Below are 15,650 nucleotides of genomic sequence, written 5' to 3'. Positions count from 1 at the left end.
ACTACAGCAGGGTCTTCTTTGATATCCTTGTGCTCAGCATCATAAACAAAAAGTATGTGGTTCTTTTGGGAAGATACCAAGCAGACGAATAGCTGGGTCAAATGGGACTTCTAATCCTAGTTGTTTGAGGTATCTCCATATTGATTTCCACAATGGCTGCACCAGTCTGTATTCCCACCAGCAATGAAGAAGAGTTCCTATCTCCACACAGCCCTGCCAGCATTTGTTATTGGTTGCTTTCTTTTCTTTTCTTTCTTTCTTTCTTTCTTTTTTTTTTTTTTTTTTTTTTTTTTTTTTTTTTTTTTTTTTGGTGTTTCGAGACAGGGTCTCACTATGCACTTGAGACTGACCTAGAACTATGTAGCCCAAGCTGGTCTTGAATGCAGAGAAATCCTCCTGCCTCAGCCTCCCAAGTGCTGGGATTACAGGCATTTGCCACCATTCCCAGTGGATGATTTCTTGACAGCAACCATTCTTACTGGGGTGAGATGGAATCTCAGTGTTTTCATCTGCATCTCTCGAATGACCAGTGATGTTGAACCTTTTTTCATACGTTTATTTTCTGCTTTTACTTCTTTGTCTGAGAAATGTCTGTTCACTTCAGATGCCCATTTTTGAACTGGGTCTTTATGTCTGGGGGAGGGTCTGACTTTTTTGAGTTCTTTATACTCAAGATAGTAGACCTTTGTCTGAAGAACAGCTGGTAAAATTTTTTCCCACATTGTGGGTTGTTTCTTAGCTGTGCTTGTGATTTCTTAGGCCATGAAGATTTCAGAAAGATGAGATCCCAGTTGTTGATTCTTTGTGCTAGTTCCTGTGCTACTGAGGATTTGTTCACAAAGTCTTTTCCTATGGCAATATCTTTAAGAGTTCTACCTAAGTTATCTTCCAGCAAATTTAGTGTTTCTGTTTTGATATTTAGATCTTTAATCCACTTGGATTTTCATTTAGTGCATGGTGAAAGATACGGGTCTAGTTTTAATCTTTGAAAGGTTGAAATCCAGTTTTTCCAACACCATTTATTAAAGAGGCTATCTTTCCTCCACTGAGGATGGTCAGCTCCTTTGTCAAAGATGAGGTAGCTGAGTACATCTGGATTTGTTTTTGTGTCTTCCAGTCTGTTCCACTGATCCTCAGGCCTTTTTCTTTGCCAATACCATGCTGTTTTTATCACAGTGGCTTTGTAGTATAGTTTCAAATTGGGGATTGTGATATCTCCTGCCATGTCTCTGTTGCCTAGAATTGCTTTTGCTATTCTAGGTCTCTTGTAGTTCCAAATGAGTTTTTGGATTGCTTTCTCTAGTTCTGTGAAAAATGCTGTTGGAATTTCAATAGGGATTGCATTGAATCTGTATAGCAGTTTTGGAAGTATGGCCATTTTCACTATATTGATTCCTCCTACACAGGAGCAAGGGATGTCTTTCCATTTTCTTATATCTTCTTCAATCTCTTTTTTCAGAGTGTTGTAGTTCTCAATAAGGTCCTTTGTTAAATTGTTTCCTAGACATTTCATTTTTGGGGCTGCTATTGTGAAAGGGATTGTTTCTCTAATTTCACTCTCAGTGAGTCTGTTGTTTGTGTACAAGGCTATTGATTTTTGAGTATTTACCTTGTTGTACCCAGCTACTTTACTGAATGTCAATTAAGTCTAGAAGTCTTGGCAGTATTTTTTGGGTCTTCTATGTAGAGTACCATATCATCAGCAAATAATGACAGCTTAACTTCTTCCTTTCCTGTCCTTCTTGCTTTTATTTCTTTCTCTTGTCTAATTGCTGTGGCTGTTTCCAAAACTATATTGAATAGAAGTGGTGACAGTAGACATCCTTGTCTTTTTCCTGATTTTAGCATGAAGCTTTTTCAGTTTTTGACCATTCAGTATGATACTGGCTGTTGGTTTTTCAGGTAGCCTTTATCAAGTTAAGATAAAGACCATTTATTCCAATTTTTTGCAGTTTACATAAATAGGTGTTGAATTTTATCAAATGATTTTTCTGCATCTATTGAGATGATCATATGGTTTTTGTGCTTGACTTTGTTAATGCAGTATATTACATTTATTGATTTACGTATACTGAATCATTCTTGCATCCCTGGGATAAATCCGACTTGGTCAGGGTGTAAGAACTTCTTGATGAGCCTCTGTATTCTGTTTGCTAGTATCTTATTGAGGGTTTTTGCATCTATGTTTGTTAGGGAGATTGGCCTGTAGTTCTCTCTTTTTGGTTGGGTCTTTCCCTGGTTTTAGAATCAAAGTAATACTTCATTTCAGAAATAAATTTGGAAGTATTGCTTCCTCCCAAAAGAATTAAAAGAATCAAACCCCAGAAATATATGCTCATCCATGTTTATAGTGGCATAGTTTGTAACAGCTAAAATTTGTAAACAGCCCAATTGTCCATCAAGTGGAGACTGGCTAAAGAAGATAAAACAGAGTTTTATAAAACGGAGTACTACTTGGCCACAAAGAATGAGAAACTATAGATATTTATAGCTAAGTGGATGCACATTGAGGCCATACTATTAAGTGAAATTAATACATCACACATGCATAAATACTGAGTAGTTTCTCTGGTGTGAAAAACTAAAAGTGTAAATATGGATCAAAATGGATAACTGACTTTGTGTAATTGGATGAAAAGGCCTAAAAGAGTAGAAGAAGTGGGAGGGGTAGGGGAAAGGTAAAAAGGGAAAAGAAAAAATATGTGAAAAGGAAAAACACAGAACAATGTCTGTAAATAGGGAAGGGTGGAGGGTGTGAAGAGAGGGCTGGGAAATGGGGAAAAATAAGAACCAAGATATGTCATCCAAGGTACAAGATCCCACTGATGAATGTAACTGTATTATATACCTAAAATGTACTGATAAATTTAATAAAGATTTTTTAAAAAGTATGTGGTAGTAAACATGGCATCTCTATCTCATTAATGGATCAAATCTCAAAAAAACTCCAAGGCTAACTCAGAGAGTAAAATAAACATACTCAAAAGAAAGCAGATGAACTAAAATGTGATAACCTTTGAGATTATATTCTGCAATAGTAAAAAGATACCATGTCACAATTTCCCAGGAAAGCCTGTAACTATAGTACTTGGGAGACTGAGGCAGGAGGATCACTCCAAGTTTGACGCCAGCCTGGACTACATAGTGAGCTTAAGGTCAGCATGAATTATAGAGTGAGATCTTTACTCAAAAAAAAACCTAACAAAAAAATCTCTCAAAAACTATTTTTGGGGACAGGGAGATAAGCACATAATGACTATAACAGTTGGTAACAGGTGGTAGCATTAACAGTAAAGAACTTACTATCTTTTGAGTAGGAAAAAATATAAAACACTTTTTAACTGACAAATTAGAGTAGCTGTAGTGTAGTTTCACTGACAATCTTTTTAAAAAGAGCACATCACAAATGATATACAGGAGGACAGATCCTTTTAATTCATTGTATTTGGCTTCTTGAAATTGATACTTCCCAAGTAAAAGTAAGGAGTTGTCACTTATTATACTTTTACTTTTTATAAAACAACAAAATGCCAACTGCATGAATATTTATTACTTTATCGGTGTTAGTTAAGGCAAAATTAATTTGCCCAAATTGTACTCATCAAATCCAAGTACAAGAGTGTTTTCTCATCAAACCTCCACCTGGCCCCTTTTCCTAAAAAACCAAGGAAAGAATGAAGGTACTGGATACAATAAGGAAAAAACTGTTTCAATCCAAACTAAATGCTTCATAGAACTATAGAGATATCTTCTGATGCTAATCCACTTGGAATAATGGAGTCACAAAGAGAAAAAAGGGTAGGGACTCCTCCAAGCATGTGTGTAACGGGGACACAGGCCCTACTTAGGAGTGGCACCAAGGAGCTTTAAGCTGCATAAGAAAAACTATCTTGATTTAAAAGTTAATTTCAAGTTATTTGACAAATTTTTAAATTCATATTGTTTAATAAAATGTTAATTGGCTTGAAAATGAAAACCTACTATGATAATGAATTGCATAGAAAGACTGATGACAGAAGCTTGGCATCACTCAAAACTGGGGGACACATGTGCCACGCCCAGCTTTCCCTAGATCCTCGCCTGGCTTCTATGTGCAATATACCTACATGGATACAGCTATAAACTTAGAAGTGGGCTGGGATGGAGGCCAGGGAGCAGGGAATAAGAGCCACCCAGGTTTTCAATGACATTTCTAACAAAGCTTCAAGCTGGTGGGGCTAGAGAGAAAACCCTCCCATCCCTAGGTTTCAACTTAAAGCCCGACGTCTAAAGAGATTAAGACATGAGCCAAAGTTGCTCTCTGCAATACTCCCAACGGCATAGATTCTATTTTACCTATTATTTCAGATAACTATCTCAAAACCATACACTAGTCATTATTCATTTGAAACAGGCAATTTTAAAGAAGAATATTTACTTATAAGGTTATATAATCACCAAGTTTATCTTGCAAATTGGAATCCAAATATCTACTTGTATGTGCTTAGAAGGTACTTTTGAGATTTAAATCTTAGACGTTTCACATTCACTGTTTAATGATCCCTCTCAAAAAACCTGCAACCAGTTATGTCTTCAACAAAAAAAATAATCCTCACCAATTGCAGATGGAAAATTAGATAGAAACCTCAGATTGAGAAGAGCTGTCCCCGACTAAAAACTGAAAAGATGGCCCCTAACCCGTGAGCACACCTGCAGCACAGCCTGGGCCCCAGCCTTCACACTGGTGCTGTCCTCTTCAGCCACACACCCTCTGCTCATGGCGCTTGTGAAGGAGTATGTGCGTCCCCAGCTGGAAGATCGCTTATGACCCGAACCGTCTGAGGAGGCCTTCGGAAAACAACAATCTGTTAACAGCATGGCAAGACCGCATTCGCACACTGAGCTTCTGATGCTCAGCAGAATGCATGAAAGAGGCTCCAGGAGCACAGATGTCTTCTGCTTGCTCACCTCTGCCACCAGCACCAGAAGCTGGTATGTGCTACAAGACTGGGTCATGAGTGCTTTGCACCTGGGAAGCACAGAACAGGCCTCAGACACACACAGAGCCTGTTTTCTCTATTGTGCATTTTGATCTCTTGACTAATTTTTAAAATAATTTCACCAGTATTGAAATGGCAAAATTATGGAATTAACAGACATTTAAAAGTAATATGCCTCTTAAGGCATACAGTCAAGATTTGGAAACATTTTAAATTTCAAGACAGCACACCAGGAATATAAATATACTTGCTTCTTTTGTGTTGCAGGAAGGTGTTCCACTCAGTCTATAGTTTTAGATTTACCCAACTTCCAGTCTCCCCTACCATGGATGACAACCACCCCACCATCACCCCCACACCCCCACCACCACCTCCGCCATGCAGTGGAGACTGAGCTGCTAGCCTGAGTCCTTCCAGATATTTAAACCTAGTTGATTCTGACACAGTCTACTGCACAAGAAAAGTAGACTCAAACAGTCTAAAACCTAGTTTCTTCAAATGCTACCTGTTTAAAACAAGTCAAAGAGAAGGCTGTGACTTTTAATGTGTAAGTATGGTAGTTTATGAAACATGTCTGTGACAGTGACTATCAAAGCTGTCACATACACACAGCCCTTGCCTGAAGGTTAGGAGATGATGTCTCTCTGAAGTGGGCCTCCACTGAAGTCAGCAACTCCAGAGCCCCAACAAAGGTAAGCAAAACTCCATCTGCCTGTGTCTGACCAGTGGGACCTCAAACCAAGCAAGTAGACTGCACTAAAATACACACACTCAACTCAAAGGGCAAGGGAGGGGCTTACCTCCTTGGCATCAGTCTCTGAAATACCTAGTTTTTCAGCATCCTCTTGGGCAATGTCATTTTTATCCGGCTCCTCCATGAACACAGGCTTTTCCTGGAGGATCCATTTTCTATACACCTGAACTACTTTCCTAGTTATAGCTATGTCACAGGAAGGCAACAGAAATGCCTGAAAGGAAAAGGAAACTCCTTTAACCCCGAATATGCTCAGGTTGCAGAGCTGACACCTCCACCTCCAATAATCACCAACTTCTGAAACAAGCGGCTTGCAAAAGCACTATATAAGACCATGTGTTTATGTGTATACCACATACCCAAAGAAAAAAGCTGTTTTCTTAACTGGGCCAGAAAACATGATGCTATTTAAAAATAACTTTTATGTTCTGAATTTTTCGCCAAAAACAATCAAGCTATTATCTATACATATATTTTAACTGTCTATATGAGAGAATTACAACTGCACAACCTGGCACTTCCCCCAGGAAATCCAAACCAGTTTCTGACATAATAGACAAGCTGCTACCTGCAAGGGCCCAGCTGTGCCGGCTCTTCTCAGCCTCAGTTCAGTGATATCACATGGCTTTTCATGGCCATGGTGGGAGAAGTGAGCAACTGTTCTAAGTCAGGGTTTTACTAGGTTTTTCTTTTTCCTTTTCCTTCCCTCCTTCACTTATTCTTTCCTCCCTCCTTTCTTCCCTCTCTTCTTTCCCTTCTTTTGAGATAGCTTTCAACATACATCAGAATACCACTAATGACAGGCACCAATGTTAACTGGAGCCACTGGCCATGTGCAGCACTGCGTATTCATAGGATCTTTTATCATTAAAAAACTCCCTACATATTTGCACACCAGACTTTTTTCATGTATTATGATAAGATTCTAAAAACATAAACAAGAACTTAAAGGGAGGATGCATTTATTTGCCTTTTGCTTTCCAGATTTAAGGACAATTTCTGTATGCAAGGTGGACAAGAAGGACAAGTACTACACACTCAATGGATGGCTCCTTGAATGCCACAGACAAGGACACTGAGCCTCAGAGCACAGGAGCTATTTTCCACGATCATAAAGTTGGCTATCTACAAATGCAGGTCTTGGTCCCAAGTTTCTGAGACCTTTAAAAATACTGATCTTGGGCCAGGGATTTAGCTCAAGGGTTTTGCCACCTGCCTCAAAAGCTCTAGATCCTGAGTTCAATCCCAGGTATCAAACAAACAAAAAATACTGGTCTTAAGGTTCACACCAGAGGGTTCAGTTATAGGTAGATGACACTTTAACACAGGTACAGTTCATATGTAAATTTTCAGCTATGATGGCCATATGACCAAATTCCAGGAAAGAGCAATCTCTGCTATGAGAAGACTACAGTATATTGATATATTAATATTCTCATAGTAAAACCAAAATTATAGCCAGCTGTGGTAGTGTATGCCTATAATCCTAGCACTCTGGGAGGCTAAGGCAGGAGGATGTCAAAATCAAGCCCAGCTTGGGGAAATGGGCAACTTAGCAAGACCCTGTCAAAAAATAGAACAATAAAAATAAAATAATTAAAACAATACCAAAATTGCTTGTACAGTCTTGTTAATATGACATATAACATTAATTTAAAAATAAGAAATATGAGAAGTCAGCTTGACCAAAATCATGATTAAAAAAAAAAAAAAAAGACAATGGTATAAACACATATACCATATAGGTAATGGGAGTATCAAAAACTAAAGTACCTAACTTTTTTTTTTTTTGGTACCAGGGATTGAACTCGGGTCCTTGTGCTTGTGAGGCAGGCAGTGGAACCACTGAACTAAATCCCTGGCCCAACATTTTTTTAAATACAAATTAAAAACTCAATGTATATGGGCTGGACAGAATGGATATAGCTAAGAGAAAACTAGAAGAAATATCAGAGGAAAATATGCAGAATGAAAAAGGGAATGGGCTGGGCATACAGCTCAGTTCAGGAGCACCCGCCTAGCATGCACGAGGCCTGGGTTCCATCTCCAGCACACAGGAAGTATGTATGTGGGGAGAACAACAGAGTAAATAAATAATTAAAAAAAAACACAAAATGAAAAGATTATTCTATGCATGGTTAGAGATGCAGAAGGAAAGATAGGGGGACAGAAACAATGATTGAAGAAAAAAACAGCTGAGAATTTTGAAAAATTGATAAAAGATATAAATCTATAGATTTTAGAATCATTCAGAAAGACAAGCAGGATAAATACAAAGTCCATTACAGTAAAACCTTTGAGAATCAAAGATAATCAGAAAATCTGGAAAGCAGCCAGAAGAAGAAACTCACATTTCCTCCAAAGGAGGCACCACCCGACTTAATATGGTGTCTCACAAGGAAGCAGTTAACACAGGACTGAGATCAGCAAAGTGCAGAGAACAGACAGCTGCTGCTGCAGAACCCAACACTCAGAAAGGGTACACTTCAAAAATGAAATGCAGACGTCTCCAGAAGGAACCGGTGTCCAAGAGACTTGAATTAGGGGCAATATTAAAAGCTACCCTTCCAGTAAAATGAAAAATATTATATGTCATATACTTAGGGAGAAATAGACATAACAGAATTTTTCAAAAACTAAATTAAGCATATATATGGCTATATGAAAGCTATGATATATACATATTATATATGCTGACAGTATATTCAAATACATAATAAAAACTGGAAAGGAGTAAAGGAGCTAATGTGTGTAAGCTGAAATAAATATTAGATTTTAGGTTAGGAATACATGTTGTAAACCATTTGAGATTTTCCTGCCTCTAACTTGTATGTATAGAAAGGTTGCAAAATGAGTAACCCAAGATTGTTATATCCAGCTAATCATGTGCAAAGGCAAAAGAAAAACTTTCACCATCTTTTTTGGGGGGAGGGTAGGTTTTGAGACAGGGTCTCACTATGTAGTTGAGACTGACCTGGAACTCACTATGTAGCCCAGGCTGGTCTCGAACTCACAGTGATCCTGCCTTAGCCTCCCAAGTGCTGGGATTACAGGCATGCGCCACCATTCCTGGAAGAACTTTTACCATCTTAAAAGAACTTGAACAAGGGAGTTCCAGGGAGCTCTACTGAAAACACTCAAAGACAAAGCTAGCCAGAGCTGTGGTCAGGACTGCAGAACCAAGAAGAATGACTGAGAAACACAGAAGCAAGACCAAACAACTCTGGACTTTAACATTCCAAAATCAATTCCAAATGATGGTATTCTTATAAGTTTAAAATAAAATTAACAAATGAAGAGAAGAAACTGAAAAAAATATAAGACTGCTAATTTCTTTTTATATTTCACATCAGGAAATCAACAATATCACCTAAAATTATAACATGTAGTTAAAAATGATTTAAACACCTTAATACTATTATAATCTTTTAAATTAGACAAATCTTTAATATTTCTTATATAAAAAGAACATTTATTTGAATTTCAACAATTTCTTATTCTGCTTTATTTTCTTCTAAGTTCAAGTAACAAAATTCAGAACTATTATTAAAGTTGTATTAAAGATACACTAAAGAATTCATTAGGAATTAAAGATGCTACTTTCATGAAGTTATTTTCCTAGCCTCTGGCACTTTTTCTTATCTACTCTTATCTCCACCCGGGTCGACCCGTCTGGCTTCATGTCACTGTCTCTGCCTGTGGTTGCCTGCCTGCCTATTCTTGCTGATTTCTATCTCCATCATCCCACCTGCTTACTTCCGTCTCTGCCAGCTGGTCTATCTATGTGTCCTACGCACCCATTCTACACCTGACATCCAGTTCTTTTACGCCTATCAGCTCATCTGAGACTGCCCTGTAGCCTGCCAGCTGCTTTCTGTCTGTTTCCATGTAGGTGTAACATCTACATATCTGGCAAGCTGGCAGCATACACACATAGAAATACCTGGAACGATGCTCCTCTAACATCAGTGGCGGATGCAAAGATGGCAATGTTTTATGCAGTTTGTTTTTACTTTCTCTTCCACAATATCTAATGAACATATTTTAATAAACTTTTCTTTAAAATAAAAGCAACCAATAAACGAAACAATACAAAGAATAGACATGGTTTCAAAAAGTGCTCCAAACTGCTCAGATTGTGAGGCATGTGACAGAGAATATATGCATCTGTAGAGAGTATTATACAAATAAACCAGAAATTTCACAAGGAATACAAAGTCTTACAACATGAAAGATATTTTGTTGCTATGTCCTATTTTATTCCCTCATTATCTAAATATCAGGACCTGTTTGGACTTAGTAGGAATACTTTATGATCTATACAAATGGGAGCCTGGGCAGTCTGAAAACCTCCAGTGTAAAGACCCTGTTCCAAAAGTGCCCCAGGACCAGAACTGCTTCCATTAACATGCTCCACCACTGCCTGCTTCCCACTGCAGTTTATAATCACCTGGCTCTAAGGTAGGGTGGTACATGGCAGAGGAGGAACAGTTCATGGCAGCAGAAGACAGCCAGAGCAATAAGGGAATCAACAAATGATTTAACAGAGTCTTCTGTCCCTTTTATCCAGACTAGTTAGGGAAGACAGCACTCACACCCTTAATCCTAGTGCCCTGAACCTAGCACTGACCGTGAATCAATCCGAGTCATACATTCTAAATCTAGCTACCTCAGAAAAAGCCCCATCTCTGACTGCATGAGATTTTGAGGGAACATCTAGACACAAGCTATAACAGATCCAAATCAATTTTGCTTCTCTTCACATTAACTGATCTCAGGTATTTGTTAAGAGTAATGGAAAGCTCACTAATATAAACATGAACAAAACTCTTCAATTTCATTCACTTATAAGGTGTATGGTTGTACTCATGAGGACACACACACACACACACACACTGACCTGGCGAAATACTTCATTCACGAAATTGATGTAACCTCGTGTGGACAGGAGGATCCGATGCACCATTCCATACACTGTCCGGTGCTCTTCCTCGATGCTGCAGAGGCTGGAGCTACTGAGTCTTCGCTCAGACAAAGTGCTGCTGTTAGAATGGCCCTTGTCTTGCTCCAGGGGCCCACTGCCATCCAGCTCCGGTACCCTCTCTGGTGCTGCACCACCACCAACGGTCTGTGAGAGGGCAGCATACTTCTTAGTGCCCACATTCCTGCTCAAGAGCCCCCATAAGCCTAGGTCTTCCCTCAACTTTGGGTTTTGTAGGGTATTTTTTTGTTAGTTTCTCTTTTGTGCTGGGGATTGAACTCAGGGTCTCACATATGCTAAACACAGAGCTACACCCAAGCCCTAGGTGCTGCCTTGTTTTAAAGAATTCTGTTCAACACCAATCTCTACAAGCTCAACCAGAGCCTGTACTCACCAGGCTTCTACCTGGTCATCAAATCCTTTCCTGGCTTAGTTACTTTAATAGGAAAACTACAAAGTCATTTTAGGGAAGGGGACTGTGAAATTTCATCACCCCAAAAGTTTAATTTGCATTCATGGTATCTCAATATGAGTTAATGTGCAAATATACATGCATTACCATCACGTTAGATTTCTGCACATCTACAATTACTTGTCACAGGGATATAAAAATGCGTCAGGGACACATGTGGAAGACTCGAGAGATACAAAGCCTACATGGCACCTTGATGTGAAGAGCCAGGCTCTTTACTGATACTTTAGAAGAATCTGGACCTTGGCTTTATCCTCAGACTTAGGTCAAACTTAACTAAAATATTCACAGAACTTTAAATATTTAGAAGGCATTGGCAGTAAAAAATAAAGTAATTCATGCAATGACTCACAAAGCTTAATAGTGATTTCTGCTCTCATTTTTCTACACAATTCAGAATCCTTTAAATTAATGTATGTATGTATAACTCTGCTTCCTCTTTCTAAGATCCATTTTATTTTTTTAATGTCAGAAATATATAACCCAAATATCAGTGTATTTTAGCCACTGGGAATATTTTTTATAAGACATGAGCAGTACAAAACAGTAATTTTAGTAATCTCCAAGATGTTATGAAAACAAAAGATATCCCTCCATCATAACCTCCAGGGAAAATTAATAGAAGGTTATAGTTGTCATAATTTTTTTATTCTTGCCTTAGCGACTAAGCCTATGTGGCTTATCAAAGGCACTGTCACACTCTGAGACATGCTGCCCCATAGAATCCATTTCATCTCTTTGACAGATGCACTGTCTTCCACAGAAAATAAAAGTGTACTCATTTTATCCTTCTTTATCTGGAGATTCTGCCAGAATGACCCTAGGTTGGGATGAATACAGTACAAAAAGGAGGCCCCAGACAGGTATCAAAAGGCTTGCTTCTAACCCTTTCAGGCAAGTCACTTTAATTTCGCATAATTTTAAAATTTATTTATTTATGTGTTTGTTTGTTTATTTATTTATTGGTTTTTTGAGACAGGGTTTCAATATGTAGTTGAGACTGATCTGGAACTCACTATGTAGCCCAGGCTGGTCTCGAACTCACAGCGATCCTCCTGCCTCAGCCTCTCAAGTGCTGGGATTACAGGCGTGCGCCACCATGCCCGGCTTCACGTATTTTTCTTTAATTTAATTTTTAATCTAGAGAGCATGGAGGTTGGATTACACTTAAATGTCACTTGTGGCTCAATAACCTGTGATATCTGGGCTGGTAGCTCCCGTTTTCTCCACAGGCTTGAAAGAAAACAGCACGCACTTGTGTAGCAAATTAAAGGCAGCACCAATTCTTAGTCTTCTTTCTGAAACAAGGTATGGAATGCACACTGGCTTCATGAGCAGATGCACTTGCACTACTGTCACCTGTGCTCTATTGTCCCCTCCCTCTGCTGTGTACTGTGCTGGAGTCAAGCCCATGCCCAAGAGGCTAATGGTCAGCACTTGCCATCCTAGGTCCCACAGTAGCCATGTGAGAAATATGCACTCCACAAGAAAAAATGGCCTGGAAAAGAGCCTTGGCTGGGCCCAGACTCCTTCCCGGTGGTCAGCACGAAGGAAGAGATGTGAGAATGAAGCCATCTTTGATCTTCCAGACCAAAGGCTGCCAGCTGAAGATCACCACCCTGTAACCCCAGACAATGCCACATGTCCCACACATAAGAAAAGCCAAATCCTACCCCTATGTCTGACCCAAAAACTGAAAGTTAATAACAGGATAAAAGGTTGATACACTAAGCCAATAGTTTTAAGATGATTTGTAGTACAGCAATATACTAAAATAGCATACAGTAAAGAATTATGTTTAAAGATACCATGTCGAATCACTTGAAACTAAGCTTAATAGTGGAGCATAGTGGTGCATGTCTATAATCCCAGCACTCAGGGGCTAGAGATTTGGCTCAGTGGTTCCGCCACCTGCCTTGTAAGCTCAAGGGCCCGAGTTCGATGCCTGGTGCCAAAACAAAACAAAACAAAATCCTAGTACTCAGAAGGCTGGGGCATGAGGATTCTCCAAGTTCAAAGACAGCTTGGGCTACATAGTGAGTTGAAGCCAGCCTGAACTACATAAGAGACTGTCTCAAAATTAGAAGAAGAAGAAGAAAAAAAAACCCAAAAAACTAAGCTCACTAAATAAAACATAATGGTAACATAGAGGGATTTCCCATCATGTCATAAAATAAAAATTTTTCTTAATAAAATGATGTGTTTCTTGGCCTTGTCTAGTCCACACTTCCCTTCATATATAAAAAGCTACTTTCCGAAAGTATCTATATGGTTTGAGAAACATTCATAATTACAGTAAGGGATGAGGCTGAATATGCAAGTTATGTCAATCAGCTTGCTATTGCTGCGACACAGTATTTGATACCTGCAACTTAAAGGAGGAGAGGTTTACTTTGGCTTATGGCTTCAGAGGTTTCAGTCCATGGTAAAGTGGCTCCATGGCAGAAACATCATAATGGAAGTGTCTGTGGAGGAAGGCTGCTCACCTCACGGCATCCAGGAGGCAAAGCATAGGAAGAAGCCAGAGAGGAAGGCCAAGGACCAGAGAAAGTTCCCAAAGTCACATCCCATGGCCCACTTAAAGACACCCAAAAGTGTGTTTTACTAATCTAAGCATCTCTCAAACAAGATTAACTATCACACGTCTATTTATTTTTTGCCTTCTTTAAAAAGATTAACACGAAGAACATGAAAGAACTAGCCCCAGAAATTCTACCCGCTAGAATCAGGCTGGATTCTCAACCGTTACTTTGAGTTAGTTGATTCTCATGGTTAAGGCAAAGATGACATTTACACTTTGGCATGTGAAGAAGACTTAATTGGTGAAATAAACATATAGATTTGGACCAGGCCAGCACTACCAGCATTCAGGAAACTGCATGCTGTAGGCTGTCACCCACTCCTTCCACTCAGCCCTCCCTTCTCCCACAGTGTCCTCTGGAGTCTCATAGCTCACTCGAATTCTTCACTTGAGCTCAAGCTAAATAACACCACCTACAAAGCAAAGTTCACAAGAGGGCCCAGCAAGGCTGATGCCACTCAATCCCTCTATCCTGTTATACCTACATGGCTGGGGCAGTCCGTCTCTGACTTTGTAGACCTTAAGAACAAAATAGATGCTGAGTCCACAAACAAATACACAAAGTCCTGGAGAGTAGTCAGTTTGTGTGATTCACCTTCCTAAATGTTCAGCTCATCAAGTATAATCTCAGGAAGCCAAAGCCATGAGGCTTTGTTATGAGGAAGGGCCAGCTCAGAAATGGTCAAAACGTTATTTTCTAATTTCACTAAAGAGCTATCATACAAATCAATAGTTTGCTGTCTCAAACTTTTGTTTTCATTTTCTAGTTGACTTCCTTGGGCCCTACACAAGAAGAGCTCTTTCTGAAGGGCTTGCTTCCCTTCTAGGGACTCTGTCACAATGTTCCCGAGTCCTGAGCTGCTGACCCATTCCTTCCCCAGATGCCAGAGGGCACTGGACAGCAAAAGTCCCCTGGGACCACCTGCAATTTCCTGAGGGCCTCCAAGTGTTGCTGACAGGCAAAGGCAAGAAGCCAGGCCCTGTCTTCAGAGGTCACTGGTACTTGAATAGAGGACTGAGAAGGAGGGCAAGAGGAGGCTGTGCACACAGCCACCTCTCATAGTGGCCCTCGCCAAGGCCACCAGGTCGTGATAATGCCAGCTGCCTCACACTCTCTCTGAAGTCAGTGTCACAGACAGGGCAGGACAGTGATGCCACTCCCTAGTGGCACTGCCTGTCAACAGTAACTGAGAAGTGACTGCCTCGGGTAGTATTAGTATATTGTTGCAAAAGTGTTCCAGGATTTACAAAAGGGAAGAACCGCATACCTGAATAATTTTAGGCAACACATCAACTCCATTTTTAGTGCTTTGTGTTGCAGTTAGATATTTTTTTTCCAAAAAGAAAGTTACAATCCACTTAATAAAAACAACACGAGCTGCCATGTATGGAATTTTTGTGCTGTAAATGTTCTCACTGTCTCGAGTTGTAGTAATGTACAGGGGCTTTGGTCTCCAATGGGGGATGTCTGGAAAAAAACAAGAACAAAGGAGTGATTAGGTTACTAAATCTGAACACAGTGCTATGTAGCCCCAGCAAATGTTTCAGTTTCTACTGAAATAAACATATACTGATCGTTGAATAGCAAACTAAGAATGAAGACCCAGAAATTATTAAAAACAGCATTTTTGGCAGCTTATTTCTGGCTGGCCTTGTAATCTAACCAAAAAGAAGAGGCTGCTGCTGCTTACATGTAGCTATGGGAAAATTAGGCCAGAAGCTGTTTTCAACAATTTGAAAAATTACATGAAACTATACTAGTAAAGATCTCTTCATATACACTATACCTAACTTAACCTTTATTTTATGACTGGGCAAATGTGAAAGTATATATGAAATTTTAAAATCATTTTCAGTATTAAAATATCTAACTCTGCAATGAT

General features: G+C 39.4%; 1 protein-coding gene across 1 annotated transcript in view; it reads right to left on the bottom strand.

Annotated features, from left to right (window-relative positions):
- Ralgapa2 (Ral GTPase activating protein catalytic subunit alpha 2) overlaps positions 1-15,650 on the bottom strand; it is a gene marked incomplete at its 5' end in the record, with an annotated part of 268,892 nt that overhangs the window by 191,607 nt on the left and 61,635 nt on the right. The window contains 4 exons of the mRNA XM_033761011.1: positions 4,690-4,827; positions 5,780-5,947; positions 10,634-10,861; positions 15,036-15,235. Coding sequence (XP_033616902.1) covers positions 4,690-4,827; positions 5,780-5,947; positions 10,634-10,861; positions 15,036-15,235 — 734 coding nt within the window. The remainder of the gene's footprint in view (positions 1-4,689; positions 4,828-5,779; positions 5,948-10,633; positions 10,862-15,035; positions 15,236-15,650) is intronic.

This window comes from Fukomys damarensis, unplaced genomic scaffold (assembly GCF_012274545.1).
Source record: "Fukomys damarensis isolate Sample0158 unplaced genomic scaffold, DMR_v1.0_HiC HiC_scaffold_7, whole genome shotgun sequence".
In the NCBI taxonomy this organism is placed as follows: Eukaryota; Metazoa; Chordata; class Mammalia; order Rodentia; family Bathyergidae; genus Fukomys; species Fukomys damarensis.
Note: the sequence above shows the minus strand (reverse complement) of the source record. Positions and strands in the feature narration are given on the sequence as shown.